Source organism: Coccinella septempunctata, chromosome 5 (genome assembly GCF_907165205.1).
Source record: "Coccinella septempunctata chromosome 5, icCocSept1.1, whole genome shotgun sequence".
NCBI lineage: Eukaryota > Metazoa > Arthropoda > Insecta > Coleoptera > Coccinellidae > Coccinella > Coccinella septempunctata.
In genome coordinates, this window is record NC_058193.1 from 35,111,082 (window position 1) to 35,128,504 (window position 17,423).

Sequence of the window (17,423 nt, forward strand, 5' to 3'; positions counted from 1 at the left end):
CGATTTTTTCTGTCAAAAATGAGCAAGGGGTTAGACCCCCCTAAAATGACATATTTGCTACTCTGTCTGAAAATCAGTATGTTCTATTACTGTCTTAGGGTATGGAGTGCATAGAATTTGTTTTGAAGATTCTAGAAAATCAAACAGTTGATGATTCAATAGAGAATTGTAATCCAGAGAGCTCTTGGAAGTCAACTCGAAAATGAAAAGTGGAAAAACAAAAAAAATTATTTTCTCCTAAACAGTGTCAAATATTCGAAAGTTTGGTATGAAAATATAGGTTTTCGAACACGCTGAATCTATTGCGAGCAGTTTCGGAAGCCTATCTCCCTTCGTTCAGATTTTCATCTTGAAAATGGCATTTTTCAAAACTTGCAAATTTCAATCTGCGATATCTCCTGTTATATTCGTCTGATCCAATTGGGATTTCCGGTTTTATAATCAGCATTGCCAGAGCTTCCACCCTAGCATAAAAACTCGATTTCGAAAATCTCGATTTTTTGGGTCAAAAATGAGCAAGGGGTTAGACCCCCCTAAAATGACATATTTGCTACTCTGTCTGAAAATCAGTATGTTCTATTACTGTCTTAGGGTATGGAGTGCATAGAATTTGTTTTGAAGATTCTAGAAAATCAAACAGTTGATGATTCAATAGAGAATTGTAATCCAGAGAGCTCTTGGAAGTCAACTCGAAAATGAAAAGTGGAAAAACAAAAAAAATTATTTTCTCCTAAACAGTGTCAAATATTCGAAAGTTTGGTATGAAAATATAGGTTTTCGAACACGCTGAATCTATTGCGAGCAGTTTCGGAAGCCTATCTCCCTTCGTTCAGATTTTCATCTTGCAAATGGCATTTTTCAAAAATTGCAATTTTCAATCTGCGATATCTCCTGTTATATTCGTCTGATCCAATTGGGATTTCCGGTTTTATAATCAGCATTGCAAAGGCTTCCCCTTAGCACAAAAATTCGATATCGAAAAACTCGATTTTCACTTCAAAAATGAGCAAAGTGTTTCTTCTGACCTCAAGCATCTACTGTTAGAATATTTGTACGAGTCAAAGTCTCGCCCTTCATATGCGATCATCAAATCAAAGTTCATGGAGTTCTCGCACAAATTACTGATACGCCACTGTCCCGAGAGAACAAACTAACCGTTATGATGGTGATGGGCAATATATACAGAAATGTTAGGGAGAATATGGAGTAATAGGCCCTTCCGTGTTCGTTCGGCCAATTCTCGATACAGAAATTCAGGCCGTCAATGTCATCTGTCAGGGTTATATTCTGGTGCTCCAGCTTCTTGTAGATGAAAAGTGGCAGGGCCAAGATTAGGGCGACTATCCATATGAGGAGCAGCACAACCCCTGCCCCGTATATCTGCAGGCTGACTTTAGTGGGATAGACGATAACCTGAAACGAAAAGTGTGTGCTCAGAAAAATTTATCACATAATGAAGTCCTACCAACAAATAGGAGACGAGATGGTTTATACATAAAAAATTTATTTCGCTATAACTTCCGGATTGAGTTTGAACGTCTCCTCATAATTCCTGGGGATTTTTGAAGCGATAGAACATTCTAACGGCATTTCCCTGAGTGAAGGTCCTCAAAATGAAACGTAAAGTTGAGGATTTTCAACAAGAGCTGACTAGACAACTTTCGAGTCGCATAACTTCCAGGAAAATCATCATAGATCCGAATGTTGTACATATTCTAAAAGAGCAACTCTTCTAGTTATGAATTCCGAAATTTTATGGACCTCAGTGCAACACTTCGGTCTTAACGAACCTTCAAGTGACTTCCTTTGTTTTGAAGCTGCAAGTAGGTAAGTACTTATACAAATTTAAACATGATTTGTTCGTTACATCTTCTTTTTGAGTATATTATTGAACTATATACTCACTGCTTAGGTGGATTGACAATAAAATATGATTTTTGGGAAAAAGAAAATTAAAAAAAGAAATTCTCGAAAACTTATGATATAGAATGCTTATTTGAGATGTTTTCTGCTTAGAACAGTCTCTCAATATGAATGGTTATGGTCTATTCATAAGACCATAAGAGCTCAACAGGAACGTATATTCTACCATTGTCAGTCACCAACATGTTTTTTCTGCCATGACTTTTGTGTCGCTATGACAACCCTCCATCAAGTTGAATACCTCAATGTTATGACTGAACAAACCATCCACTGAACAAACGAATATTCGAATAGAAATCACAGCAAATACGAGTTAATTGATTGCTTCCAAATCAACCATGTATACCCCCTGATGGAGGACCAACATCTACCAACTAGAATCGAGTGCTCCATTGTTAATTGGGATAAATTAGGCTTGAAAATAGGACGATTGATTCGAACACATTGCGGTGCTCTGATTGAGCATAACCCATGGACATTCGAGTCTTATCGTTTTGTAACAAAGCCGTAAGATTGATTGCCACATAATCCCTGATTTCCATCGAGCCAGAAGGGTTTGACAAGGGTTGGCAGGATGCGTAAATCTCTCCTCTACGGAAATGGTTGAACGAGTGGAAGACTGTAGATGTGGCAATTAAAGAAACAACGATTATCATATGAATTTGCGTGTTTCAGTAGGCTAAACTCCAAATGACAAGTTGATGGATTCAGTGGATGTTTATAGGGTTGAATAATTGTCCGTGATAGATTATTATAAGCAATTAGTACAAGTAACATTGGGAGTTCTTTACTGTTTCGTTGATCACGAGTAAAATGTATTTTAGGTGACGATAGTTGATCCTTCTGTTAAACAAGGTCTTCATACTGGTTTCCTTACAGGGCAGTGTCACCTCAGGAAGCACCTAATAAGAATAGGTCAGATCCTGGAGTCCTTCAGAACTCTATAACCTAACGTCAAGCTATAGACTACGTTGTTTAACAAGAAAATCCACTCAATGCCTAAAATTTTACTGTTTTCTTAACCACACTCACCTGATATCTATCTAGGGCTATCGCAGTTATAGAAATCGTGGAAACAAACGTACTCATCGCTTGCAGAGTGCCTATTATCTTACAAACGAATTCATTATCCCCCAGGGGAAAATACTTGGTCAGAATTTCCATCAAGGTCAACGGCATTGTTATAGTACACAGCAGGAGATCCGATATGGCCAAATTCAATATGAACATGTTTCTTGGGGTCCTCATAGCGGCTTTCCTCACAACTGAGATGATCTGTAACAATAAATTGGGTGTCAGCAAAAATCTTGTGAAGAACAACTAAAATATTTTCAGTTTGTGTCAAGTCAGTTCAGTTTTTACCATTAACTCGTCTGAATTTTATCTAACAATGGAGTTGAATGAATGTAATGGTAATTCGTCGGTAAATAGAACAAAAACTTTCCCTAAATACAGGCTGTGGAAGTGACTTTATGCCCTATGAAAACAATTATTTCAATAAAGTGGTTTCATCAGTATAATGAGAGTTGAGTATCATAACACTAAATGCCAATCTCTTCATAACAGTTAGAGTCATTAAAATCCATACAACAAATCACTCTCATCAATTTCATATTCGTAACACCCTTCCTCATATCGAGCACGTGCATAAAGGACATTCGAATTTGAATTCGTCCGGAAATTTGCATATATGTATATTCGAGAGGCAAAAATTAAATGAGGGCCATTGGAAGCCAATCAGCGCATAAATTGCCCATTGATAACAGGAAAGAAGCTAACAGAACTGTTTCGTATAAAATGCCGCAGTATGACCAAACGATTGGTTCATCCATTTTTTTATTTGTAAAAAGATTTCCATTTGAATTTTTTTCAAGGTAGCGGACTATTCATAATCTGCAGCTGTCAGATCCAGAAATTCTGAACCGTTGTTTCAATTCGATGCAAAAACGAATAATATATGAATAATACATAAACACATTATTGTATTCATTTACGGAGTAAATGAATTGAAAGAGTATCCATTCTCAAATTGAAAAAGCAAATTGATGTTGTTGGGGATTGAACAAAATTTCCAATTTGGTGTTTATTGATTTTTCCGTGTATCACAACGCTTCAATGATTATTTCTGTAATGTTCGATTTGAATACAGGTTTTGGTTTTTTGTAATTTATAATTCCATGAATTTTCTGAACAGTTTTGTTCTAGATTAAACTGGTTAATAGAATCGAATTGAAAAGTTTGGGTTGAAGCTGGATCTGTGTGCTTTTCTAATAGAATGTCAATATGATCCTAATAACTGGTGGAAACCGAATATTCAATGTCAGTTTAATACCAAAATCAATCTTCCTAAGGCTATCAGAGTCTTCACGAGACTTCTCTTTCTGCATAAGTTAGCCACTTATCTTATTTAGGTACGTATTATTCAAGAACTTCAAGATGCATGTATTAACTATTTATTATCTCTTACATCAGAGATGAAAGATGGTATAAAGCAAAAAAAAAGGTATTGAACGACAATTAATTATGTACCTGAGTGTATGTTTTCAATATCTTATCGTTGCAAACTTTCAAGTCACGGCTTGTCAAGGTACGGAACCTATAAAGTTATCGAAGTTAATTTATTTTCCCAAATAACGATTCCTTGGGCGTCAGATCAAAGACTTAATAACCAAAGTGTAGGCTGTTATCCCAGTTTCCGAACTTATTAGAATCGATTTCATCTCGAACTCAGGCAAATTCCAAGAAATAACGTTTTGCTTGTATTATAAAGTGGGTAAGGAGGTGGTTGAATTTATTGAAATTGTCATCGTCAACACTGTAGCACTCAGACGACAAGGCCAGGCAGGTAAAGTGTTTGTTTCATTAGGTTCTGCGAAATATATTTAGATATTAGTCGCGGAATTAGGTTAGTTCATAATTATAGTGAGGTGGAATTTCCTAGAACAAACATTGACAAAATTGGAAGTCATGTTATTACCGCTCAATCATTTTTGATGATTATTCAGATAGAATCCTTCGATGTGAAACTTTGTATTGGTAAAACGGTCTCAAATTCTATGTAATGATGAATTTCACTTGTGTTCCGTGGTATTTTTCACCTAAATGGGCAACAAATTATTTCTTGAACCCCTTGAAAATATAACTCATCTCGAATAAATGACCTAAACACAATCATTTTTGGCAGGTAATCTTGACTTCCTTCGAGGAAATGTGAAGAGTTTTCGAAATAATCAAATATTCATATATTTGTGTGTATATTTTCATGGTACATGTTCGTGGAACATGGCATAGGAAGTTTCAGTTAGATTGGAGGTAAAAATTCAATAAATGTGCAGTTTATGCAATATCTCTACTCCAATATGTTGGATATGTGGTTGCAGAATGGCGAATGCGCGCATTCCAAAACGTAACATAAGGGAACACAGCGACAAAAAGCTACATCTTTCTTTTTCCCAAGTGATGTAACTCAAAAAAAAAATTATTATATGTGATCTGAAGAATTCCAAGATCGAGCCTAGACTTGATTCTATTTTCGATAATGCGAAAGAACCTCAAAAATGATTCCTCCATCGAAGCCAGCCTCGTAGTTCGGTCCGTTCAATAGAAAACTCAATTTCACTTAATACAATTTTCCAATTTCACGCTCCTCCAACCGGATAGGTAATTTTCGGTTATATTATCTTGTCGCCCTCATCTCCTGATCCAAATTCCGAGCCATCTCCAGTAATTTAAATTTTATGCGGATTGTTCGAAATATTTCTCGGCTCATTTCCCATCTCGATGAGACCGCATATTGGAATAGATCGCAATTACCGTAGACGCCGACGTTCCGCGGCAACATTGTAATTTTCCGAGCTTCCAACAGCTGATACGAAAATAAAAGGCAAAAAAAAATGGATCGAGAAAACCTTCAGCGAAGAAAACAAGAGAATGTTCTGATTTTCTTATTAGTGAATAAGATAATTTCTATTATAAAACTTTTCTATTTTCACCTTATTCCAACTCCCTTTTTACTCAATATATACCAGGTGTCCCAGCATGAAGACGCAAACCTGTAAAGCTAGTCGCTGATCAATGATTTCTTCAAGGAATAATTTGTAAGCATGGAAGAGATCAATCCTTGTCTGAAATCATTGATATTTCGTGAAGAAACACAAAATTACACAAAACCTCTTACTTGAATGAAATAATCAGTGAGAATCGACTAGATTTGAATCTGTCAATATAGTCCTTGATTAAGCAGTCAAGCGTTATGAAACTGCATAAAAGTAATTCTGCAAAATCATCTCAGTGGCACTGAGTAACCCTAATTCTGAACAATGTGTGGAATGAGGATTATAAAGAAGGAGCGAAACTTGGAATAAAACTTTTCCCGATAAATTTTTCCGCTTATTTCACATTTCCTTGATGAATGAGTGAGCTACTGGGAAGGAGAACAGTGGATTTCTTTTCTTTCCAGTTGAGTTAGGTCGTTCAGAATCCTTTCATGCCCATCGATCGCCTCAGGATAAAACTTTCTTTCCTAAAGTGTAATAATTTCTGAAGCGTAGGATACGGAGTATGGAACAAAGGAAATCCTGGCGGCAAAATCGACAAAATGAAGCTTGGATCAAACTGCAAGGACAGTAAGTATAGAGAGAAGAATATACAGGATGTCCCACAGTGGATAGCGTATTAGGTTTTCAATTATAAATAAAACTAAACATGAGAACATGATGGCGCATTCGCCAAATTGCAACTAGAAATCTAGATGGTATTTTACGAGTTACTCTGAACTCATACCCAATAATACTAAAACAAAACTCATGAATCAGAATTTCCATAAGCTCCCCTGTTATCTGACATCGATAACAGCTTCCAAAATGAGCGGAATAATATCTCAAAGAGAAAATTTCTCAATAATCTCCGATCGCGGCTATACGAAAAGATTTATCCGAAATTTCATAGAGGGGTTATGGCGGTATTCAGCTCAGCTTCTAACAATGGATGCAGAATTCTAGTAATTTCAGTGTGGAATATGCAGATTAATTATAATTCCTCGAATCGCTCTACTTTTAATCTCAGTGAGCGCTGACAGGATCGTACAAGAGGACGAAATGAAAAAGTTCCTATGGAACGAAGTAATCTACACCAATGTGAGCTTCAAAGTTAATTCATATTTGCACTGGGTACAATGCAATACGAATCAATTGTAGACCTTCTTGCAATTACTGCTTTGGACTTCTATTCTGCAAACCCTTAAATTCCTCACCAAACTTTGATCATCCAAACAGATGCTCAGAAACAGTCTTTCACATCTTTCACATCTTCACAATCATAGTTTTGAATATCATGGAAATCAGTGGATGATTTCGAGAATTATAATGATTTCTTAATGAAAGAATGAGATATTTTGTTTTTCCTGGCTTTCTCCGTACAAAATTAACAATTGATTTCCGTAGCATTTTTTCTTCTGTTTATGAAACTGAGAATTTTTGTTCATGTGGTAAAGATCTAGGACAGGTCCTTTTCTGCCGATTTTCGCATTCGTGTTGTTCTGAGGTGTCTCATAGACAATAAGAAGTTATAGGGATTTTAATATTCTGTGATTTTTAAGAAACACAGTATCTGAGAATCTAGTAGGCTTAAGAGATGTTTGAGTGCCCAATTCTTACTGCTTATGTAGTCCTTTATTACTCCCTACCGATGGTTAAAAACTAACCCTGTACTACCCTGAACAATTTCCGAGTAAATCTCCCGTTTTTTTTTGTTTCAAAATGCTGTATTCGAGTTGACAGCGCTCATTTCCATAATTGTGTAAATAAAAATTCGCTTTGGAACACAATGCCTTAAAAACTCCGAAAGTTTTCGAATAATTTCCTGGCGCGAATCGGATTGAGTTGAAACTTCACGAGAAAGAAGAGCTGAATCTGGTAACTTCAAAAGTTCTAGCTTGTGTTTTAGTGTGAGTTTTTCGTTTTTCCGCTGTTGTTGTGGAGTTAATACGAGTTGTTACATGGAAATGGTCGATGAGGCTTTCACCGTTCATCCCATTTTAGCCTGTATTTCATATCGAATGTTTGTAATGAAAAAAAATGCTGTATATCTAGCCTCTAGTGATAAGAATTGGAAATGTTCCAATATTATTATGAATACTGAATGAATATCAATACTGAATAAATCAAATAAGATTATGTTAATCATACTATGTATTACAATAATTCAGTCTCCACTTTGACTCTTTCGAGAGTCAAATATCTGTCACTGACAATGATTCTCGGTTTATCTGTGTTCTAGACTCTTACATGCTCTATAAATCTCTTGCCGAGACTCCTCTCTGATCTTCACTCGCCTCTACTCTTTCTTTCCCTCTTCTCTTCATTCCTCTTTACTCCTCACTGCCCACTGCTCTTCACCCATCTTTGTTCTTCACTCCTCCCTGGTCCTTCCTCTCCTCTACTCTTAACTCCTCTCTACTCTTCACCCCTCTCTGCTCTTCACTCATCTCTGCTCTTCACTCCTCTCTGCTCTTCACTCCTCTCTGCTTCTCACTCCTCTCTGCTCCTCACTCCTCTCTGCTCCTCACTTCTCTCTGCTCCTCACTCCTCTCTGCTCCTCACTCCTCTCTGCTCCTCACTCCTCTCTGCTCCTCACTCCTCTCTGCTCCTCACTCCTCTCTGCTCCTCACTTCTCTCTGCTCCTCACTCCTCTCTGCTCCTCACTCCTCTCTGCTCCTCACTCCTCTCTGCTCCTCACTCCTCTCTGCTCCTGACCCATGCCTTCTTTTCTCCAAAAATCAAAGCTTTTTTTTGACTCTCTTGCTCATAAAAACCTTCCAAGCCTATCCTTAAGGGTTTGTGAAAGGTGCTTCATGTTATGACGTCAGAGATTTCCACGCCTATTTTCCTTCATATAATCATACGGGTATAAAAACCGATGACAAATGATAAAGGTTATTAAACGATATGTCTCCATCGCATGCGAGCATTAATTCCCATTTCATTTATTGAATTTTCGCCACAAACACGACATACGCCTTGAAACTATTTGCATCTGATGTGCACGCACGAGTAAATGTCAAATATGACATTGTGGATGGGTAGTTTGTTATTCAAATAGCAGAGCAGTAACGAGATATTTTATTAAAGATTCGATAACTGTGTCCATTTTTGGAATAAAAGACCATCTTCGATATTATTGAACTGTTTGTAACTGAAGCTATTCGATGGAGGCTGAGTTATATGTCACCGGAAGGAAGTGAATAGAAATTCGGTGCTCGCATATTCACGAATCGAATATTGGCAATCAAACACGCTTTTGTCATAAAAGTAGCTATCAGTTCATGAAATGGAGGGAATACGGATTTCCGAAACATGTATTGCGGCGTTTGCTTTATCATTTCAACGCACTTTGATCGAATTCAAACACGTTATGAGCTATCAGAGATTTCCACAATTCATGGCTTTCATCAACAATGATTCTGTTCACAGACACAGCACGAAAAAAAAGATTTATCTAGTTGATTTACTGCTAGTACGCTTAACGAATAGGGAATTAGGAATATGTTACAAATCATTTGATATGCGCTTTCACCGCAGGAGATTTTTTCAACAAAGCTTGTACAAACGAGTCATTTTGATGGGTCGTTCGTATGAATAGACTGTCAAATACAGTTCCATTTGTTTATCAAACAACTGAGAGGCATTCAAAATTCATGGCTACACTCTGCATCTGCAATTGAAAATGATGTTAACTCCAAATTGTGCAAAAAGGAAAATCGATGTCAGATAAGCCAAGCTTTTTAGTTACTGACCTCGGATATGTCTCTTTTATCTGAATATATCCGGAATGTATGTTATCTTTTGTTCCATCAATTATTCATGGGCCATTGGAGCAAAAAGGATCATTAACATTTCTGCATCGGATGGTTTTGGTATGATAGCACACGTCCCGTTTGTATATGATACCTACTGCTATTTTCACAGGTGATATTATTCTCTCTGTATAGATAACAAAACGTGTCATCCCAAATAACGTAACATACAGGGTGATTCACCGCGATGGCCTATTAGACGTTTATGGTAAACTAATCACAATCTTCGGCAGAAAATATGTTTAGACCTCTACAACTTTATAGAAATAAGAAAGTAGCATTCTGCTACTTTCTTATTTCAAATGGCATACCCAGTATGGCATTGTTAGATGGCTTATTTGGTGGCAATTTTAACGGAGAGCCATACATTTGGTAAAAAAGCAACGATTTATGAGTTATTGGGATTCTTACGAAAAAAATGGTGACATGTTTCAAATATTTCTGATGGGGATAACTGATCTACTTAAATAAGGTAATGGATGTTGTTATTTGATGAATTCGATTTGTCGAACTTGATAATCCTCTCATGAACACCCTGTCCATTTCCAGTGCAAATAGCAAACAGTTTCATAAGACAACATGTTAAAATTGATAATAGGGAAGATTTTCTTGAAAAAAACCGGCCCAGTTAAAACATTTGAAAAAGTGTAACACCCATTTCATTCATAAGTATCCCAATACCTCGTAAACCGTTGAGTTTTCACACAAGAACTCTCACACTGTTGAAATTGTCGCAAACCACAACATGCAAAATCTGAGCACAAAATCGTTATTCATAAAAACCACCCTGTCTGCATAAAGTCGTGAACGTGGCGAGAAAATTGAAAATCAGACATCAGTATGAACTTCCATCGCTCAATCAGTTCTCCTCAATTTTCTCCCGAATAGAGTGAACAGGGTATAAGGATTTGCTGCAGAATCTTGACGTCGGAATTTGCTTCCTAGTATTCTCGCAATTTTCACAAGTCGATAAATAATCTGAAAGTGTCGAAACTCGGTTGTGGAAAAGTTCTAAAGCCCGGAACCACATGCGAACTCAATCTGGGTCTGTTCCCGCTGAAATTGAATCATTCTTTTCAATTTACAGTCTCCCGGACCTTCATTTTTTTACAGTTACTACCCCAAACACGGGGTGGTGCATGTTGGAACGTAAAATCGATTCTGTTTTTTGTCTGCAAACTTTCAGGAGCACTCAGAAGTAGGTGGCATATGTTACAATTAATTTATACTTTTACTGGCCTCGAACACCATATTCGCTAGTGAATATTTGATAGCGAAACTTATTTCATGTTCGCTGAATACTTTTCCTAGTTTCATTGTTTTACAAACGTTCTCAAATGTTCATGGAATTTTAGAAATGGTGATTTTGATGTACCGTTTGTGAGATAGAACTAAAAACAACATTTTGTATGGTTTTTCAACAACCTGTATCATTTAAACCTAGCCTACTCTGAATATATCGTATAGGAAAATAGTTTTTCTTTTGACCTCAAGATTACTGCATGCATAGCTTATCCACTTTCAACGGTTTTCTTCAATACAGATGTTTTTTCCCAGCAGGAATAAAAAAAGATGATATTATCAGATTTTGAATGTATTGGCTCCATTCTAAAATCAGTTGTTCTCGATCAATTCTAGTGATCAATAATTTTCTTTCGTTTGATTTTCTACACTCGATCGCTATGCAACGCGAAACACGCAATTTGACCCAAGAGGAATGTGCCCAAGCGGTAGTTTTGCGAGAAGAAGGGTGGACATACACAAGAATTGCAGAAAGGTTTGGAGTTTCCCATACAAGTGTGTCCAGAATGTTGTAGCGATTCAGGGAGGCAGGTATGAATGTCCGAAGACCAGGACAGGGTAGACCACGGGTAACAACTGCCATTCAAGAACGTTACTTGAGAGTTTCTTCGTTGAGACAACGGTTTGCAACCGCTCGCCTCCTTCAAATTCAGCTTGAGCAAACTCATGAGGTGCAAATTAGCACTCAGACAATAAGAAATCGCCTCAGAGAATATGATTTAAGGCCTCGTGTCGCGGCAAGAGGCCCAGCTCTTACCCCAGCCCATCGAAGGGCGCGTTTGGATTTTGCGAGAGAGCATATCCATTCGGATGAGGCCGATTGGGAAAGAGTTCTCTTCACAGATGAGTCTAGATTCTGCCTCTACCATTGTGATCGACGTTCCCTTGTATACAGACGTCCACATGAAAGATAGGCTCAGTGCAATTTCCTGAATACTACTGGTTTCGGGGGAGGATCGATTATGGTATGGGGTGGAATATTTTTGACTGCTCGCACAGACCTAGTGGTCGTTGATAATGGAGCTATGAATGCTGATAAGTATATAAGGAACATTCTTGAAGAACATGTAGTGCCATTTGCCCCATACATCACTGAAAATTTCATTTTTATGGACGATAATGCCAGACCCCATCGTGCGCACATCGTTCAGGAGTACCTTGAAGGGGTTGAAGTCTCTCGAATGGAATGGCCAGCAAGAAGTCCATTGAGCAGGTTTGGGACAACCTCAATAGAAGGCTGAGAAGTTCAGAAAATCATCCAGCTACTCTTAATGACTTAGGAATCCAACTCGGAGAAATCTGGGAAGGATTAGATCAGAACATTTTGAGATCACTCATTTTGAGTATGAACCTTCGTTGCCGAGCTGTAATTAACGCAAGGGGTGGAAATACCAAGTATTAAATCACTTATCAGCATTTCAGTATTTTGAAAATTGTTCATTTCTCTTCTTTCACATAAGATTTGGTGAAATCCTGAATTTTTCTTCCATTTAATGTGTCTTGTTTCGTTCAAAACCTTCCCGAGAGAACATAAGAAATAAGTTATAAAGTCAATGTAGAGTTAACTTTCATTAAAATTGAGATTTTCAGAATGTGCGTTAATTTTTTTGCGCAGTGTATTTGTAAGAGTCAACGATTCATCCTGTACATATTTGAATATTACACGGTGTAAAATCACACCGCCTATGAGAGGAATCTCTTTTATCAAGCACATTTCCAATTTCTTCTTGGAAAAATACTACGAAATTACATCTGATATTTTCTTATGAGTATTTAACGACAATCCTAATCTTCTTCCGGGGATTTTTTCATCATATCCCTCCGTATAATAACTCGTAATATTCGTCCACTTCTCTCACATTTTCCGAACTCCATCAAAGCTTAATATCCTATATGCTTTAGGAGTGGGTGTTGGTGAGTGATAAGTACACAAACTCTTGATGGACTGATATTCGTTTTGTTTGTTAGCTATATTTATTTTCAATAATGAAGGATGATCGTTTATGAGTTGCTAGCTCCGACAAGGTTGTGAGGAAATAATGAAAAAATCTGCTGAAGTGCAATGTATATTGGAAAAATAGAAAATTGAGGTATGCATACCACCAAAGTATTCCCAAGAGCACCAACAACGATCAGGATGCCATACATGACGATAAGAGTCGTGTAGGCTGGTTCATCTATTGCTCTGTTCCTCACGTATTTCTCCAGTAGAAGTTTGCTCTCGTTGACAATCCTATCAGCATTTATCTCCTCTAATTCCTTATAATAACTCTCGTTCGACATCGCGCTAGATTGGGCAATCTGATAGGTCTTCATTTGTTGGCACTCTACCAACTTTCTGGATGAAAAGTGACAGAGTGATGATTGGGATGGTACGGATTCAACTCGGACTCCGATTCATATCTGAAAAAGAAGGATAATGATGAGTCGTTTGCAGCAAAATGAAGCCATTATTAACAGGTCTCTAGTTCCTGCTGAAATGAAGTTATTAGACATAAATCGCTCAATATATTGCTTGTTATTTTGGAACCTTCGACGCTAACGTGTTATTATATGATATAAATCGGTTTATAGCTTTCTCCCCATATCATTGAACCTTACTATAACGTAGGCTGTTAGGGATATTTATGTTCCACTAGATATCGGAAGCGCTGATATTTTTCAGTATTTTGAACTCAATTTCCAACTCCAAATCCAACGAGTGGAATCTATAATACCTTATGTGAAAATACACCTAGATTTGATCAATTGGAAAGTTTGCTACGAATATAAGAATTCCACCCTAGCTGGTATGAAAGCAGAAATATAATACCTCACATTTCTCCGCTGAATTAATTGCTTCGGTTGGTCCACAAACTACGTCAGAGTAATCTGTATCACGTCTCTCATTTCTACGTTCTATTGTGATGTGATAATAACTCTGTCAGCAGAAAATGAGAGCAGTCTGTTATGATTACCCCAAAATCATAATGTAACTAAACTGATTACAAAGTAAATTAACCCCAAGCATCATCGTTTCAGCTGGTTGCGTCAAGATTATCAATCAAATCAGATGAATCTAATCCATACATTCTGGAACATTGCTCAAATTTTTTCGAAAGATTTCATTTAAAAATTGAGATGTTTTTTCTCAGAAATGCAATGTTTGTTTCAATCCTGATGCACCATTATACGGAAACCCTTTGAAAATGTCCAAAAACGAACTCAGTCATTCACATCGCAGTTCTCGTTTATCGGAGGACAGAAAAATGGGATAAAATCCGGTAAAATGGGGCTTATTGCAGTACTTAATTGGAAAACTTCACAGGACCTAATTGGTTAACAATGTTCGTGTACACTTTTCCCCTCGTAGGGGATGAAGCTGGTTGGTATTTATGTGATGAGGGTAAATTAATCCAAATGTTAAAGCATAGACGGGTATTTATACTACCCTTTCAATAGGTAAACTAACAGTGAGCATATTGAAAAATCGTATGGTAAAACCCCATTTTCATTCAAGGTAATTTGAGAATTCAACAGATAGGTAGCTGTCGATTACAGGATTGATGCGGAAATTGCACAGTGTCTTCTCTGCATCAAGGTTAAGTTATTGGTTTTATTTAAGTCCATATCGATGATCTCCCACCAAGGCCATCCTTATTTCCCGATTTCTAACCCATTACGTATTCTTGCAACAAGAGAAAAAAGAGTGGAAAAGGATGTTATCGATGAACAAATCATTATTAATGAAGATTTTTGTATATACTCTGTTGTTCTTCATAGCAGAGAGATAGTTTTAGAATATTAACGTATGTGCAAAGCTCGAAAGAAAACTACAAAAGGTATCTTGAAATTCCTCTTGGAAACTGTGGCTATAAGATGTTTTCATGGCTCTGTATAAAGAAATGAAATTCGAACACAGGAGAAACCATGCTAAAATGAAAACAAACGACGTCCCTCTATTTGCTTCTGTCAGAATCCCTGTTAAGTCTTGTGTGTACGGAAATAAGCCGATAGACTTAACGTGAAGCCATGTTATATGAGGTATAACGCTCCAGTGGGCTCTGTCTTTGAGTTATTGTATATCGGATAAAATCAACTTGATACTCTTTGACCGTATGTCAGTGGATTCAACAGTTTAGCGTATTGTTCTAACAAGTTTTTCAAGCCTTGACAAAATAGAGGTCAGCTCCAAAGACCATTGGACATGGTAGTATCTGCAGACAGATGACCAAACGTTTGGTAATATCGGATGAACCGTAGTCAAGCAGTATCAGTGAAGTTGGAACTGCAATCCCTTAGGGGAAGCTTGTTGGGTGGCTTGATTTATTCAGATCCTCACATTTGTTGATATTCACATCGAAAAATGTTGTCCTTCTAAACCAATCCTTATTATATCAAGCATGCCTCATGATCAAAGTGAAAATATCCTCTGAATGAAACCTCAGATCGGGAATGAGCTGAATGGTTCGCTGAACCCAAGTGGAGACATCCATTTGCAGCCATAAAAAAGATTCACCGATATTACACCCAACTTGTTATGACAACCGCGAAATCGGTATTTCATGATCCAAGGACTTCGGAAACCATTAGCTTGGATACAATGCCACGATGAAAAATATTTTTCAAGCAGACGGATCTCTCCCAGCATCGCAAGAATTCTGGGTAGGTAAATAAAGAGCACAAAACGTAAATGAAATGATACGGCCATTAGGACGAACTGGCGTGCTTTTAAGGAAGGAATCGAATGTCTCGCACAAAAAGGAATTTTATTTCAGTGGCACGGAGACATATCTGCATTTCTCTGGCGAACTATAAAATGGGACCCTAAATTTTAAATGTCTTCCTCGTGGAAGCCTGAACGTGGCATTCATTTTACTTTCTTACCTCTCTTCGTTTTGTAGAAAGAATGTCAGTGGAAAATCCAAGGTAGGAGGAGTCTTTCGAATCCAACAGAATGAAAACAATGGGAAATTCCTGGCTTCTCAGCAGTGGTTCACCAGGTATCTCAGCTAATTTCGACATTATTTCAACATCCCTCCTTCTTTCAAATATTGGGATGACAAATTTCTCAAGAAAATGAATGAAGGTCCCATGAGAAATTTTCCGAGTCCCACAATAGTAAAATTTTGTTTTAATCCGTAAAGTTCCAAGGAGATCTTTCACGATGGAAGGGACATTATTTTAACCACTGTTTTTTTCACTTTTCTCCACAGTTCTGGTAGCAAGAATGTGGAATAAGAAACCAAATGTACTGAGAATAAAATAGGCGAGTTATTTTCATACAAAACTCGACCTATTCATAAACCAAAATTCATTCATTCATTGCTGTATACCATTACTGGGAATAATTCTACAAAAAGACAAAAAAAAATAAAAAAATAAATAAATAAAGGTGCGAACAGACTTATAATTTCTTAGGGCTAATCGCTAGTGTGTCCTCCTGTGACTGAAGAGACCCAACCGTGACCTACAGATCCTTCCACCCTCCGGGCATGGATAGTCACCAACCAGATCTGGCCGTCGCTGTATCCTTCTCGAGTCTCCATTATAACTGTGTACCAAAGACCTCCACTGTGACCTGTCCAACGCTAGTTGTTCCCAGTTATGATTGGCATTAACTGATTTTACGGATTGATGTGGTATATCCTTATACTGGCCTCCTGGTTTCCGAGCTCCCTCTGTGAATTCGTCATGCAGAGCTATTTTTGGAAGTTTTGTGTCTTGCATCCCTCGTTACTTGAGTTTCAATTGTTGTACAACTCGCGAGTTGCAAGACTTCTGCGTTCGAAACTTTGTGGAACCATCTGATGTGCATTATCTGTCTTAAATGACGTTGTTGCGTTTGTACAAGCTGTTTAATATGTCGCCTGTAGGGAGTCCAGCTTTCGCTTCCGTAAAGAAGCGTTGGGAGGACCACTGCTTTGTAAACAGCTGTCTTGGTCTTCAGATTGAGGTCGTGATTTTGAAATACTATGTCCTTTAGCTTCCAGAATGCCCGTGATGCCGAATAGATACGGTTGTGTCTAGGTTAGCCCTAGTATTTATGAGGCTTCCCAAGTATTTGAACTGCTCGACCTCTTCTAGAGTTTCATTCTCCAGGCTGATATCTGTTTGAAGCTTTCTGGCGGACTTACCAGGATTTTGGTTTTGTCGATATTGAGTCTAAACCAAAATTAACCGTATTGTGATAAACGCTCTGGTTCACCTTCATCTCATCTTTGTCACTGATTCTTCATATCAATACCTCACTATCATAAAACATGATGCAATTCAACATAGAGAAAACCTAAACAGTAACGCTTTCTGACCTTTTTGAGACACCAGGTCCTACTAAAAGAAGATTGTTAAACACATATGTCAAAAC

General features: G+C 37.5%; 1 protein-coding gene across 1 annotated transcript in view; it reads right to left on the reverse strand.

The window, feature by feature from the left end:
* Window positions 1-17,423, reverse strand: part of LOC123313689 (neuropeptide F receptor) — a 42,145-nt gene that overhangs the window by 9,676 nt on the left and 15,046 nt on the right. The window contains exons 2-4 of the mRNA XM_044898666.1: window positions 13,178-13,480; window positions 2,956-3,198; window positions 1,156-1,413 (exon numbers count right to left, since the gene is read on the reverse strand). Coding sequence (XP_044754601.1) covers window positions 1,156-1,413; window positions 2,956-3,198; window positions 13,178-13,393 — 717 coding nt within the window. The 5' untranslated portion in view covers window positions 13,394-13,480. The remainder of the gene's footprint in view (window positions 1-1,155; window positions 1,414-2,955; window positions 3,199-13,177; window positions 13,481-17,423) is intronic.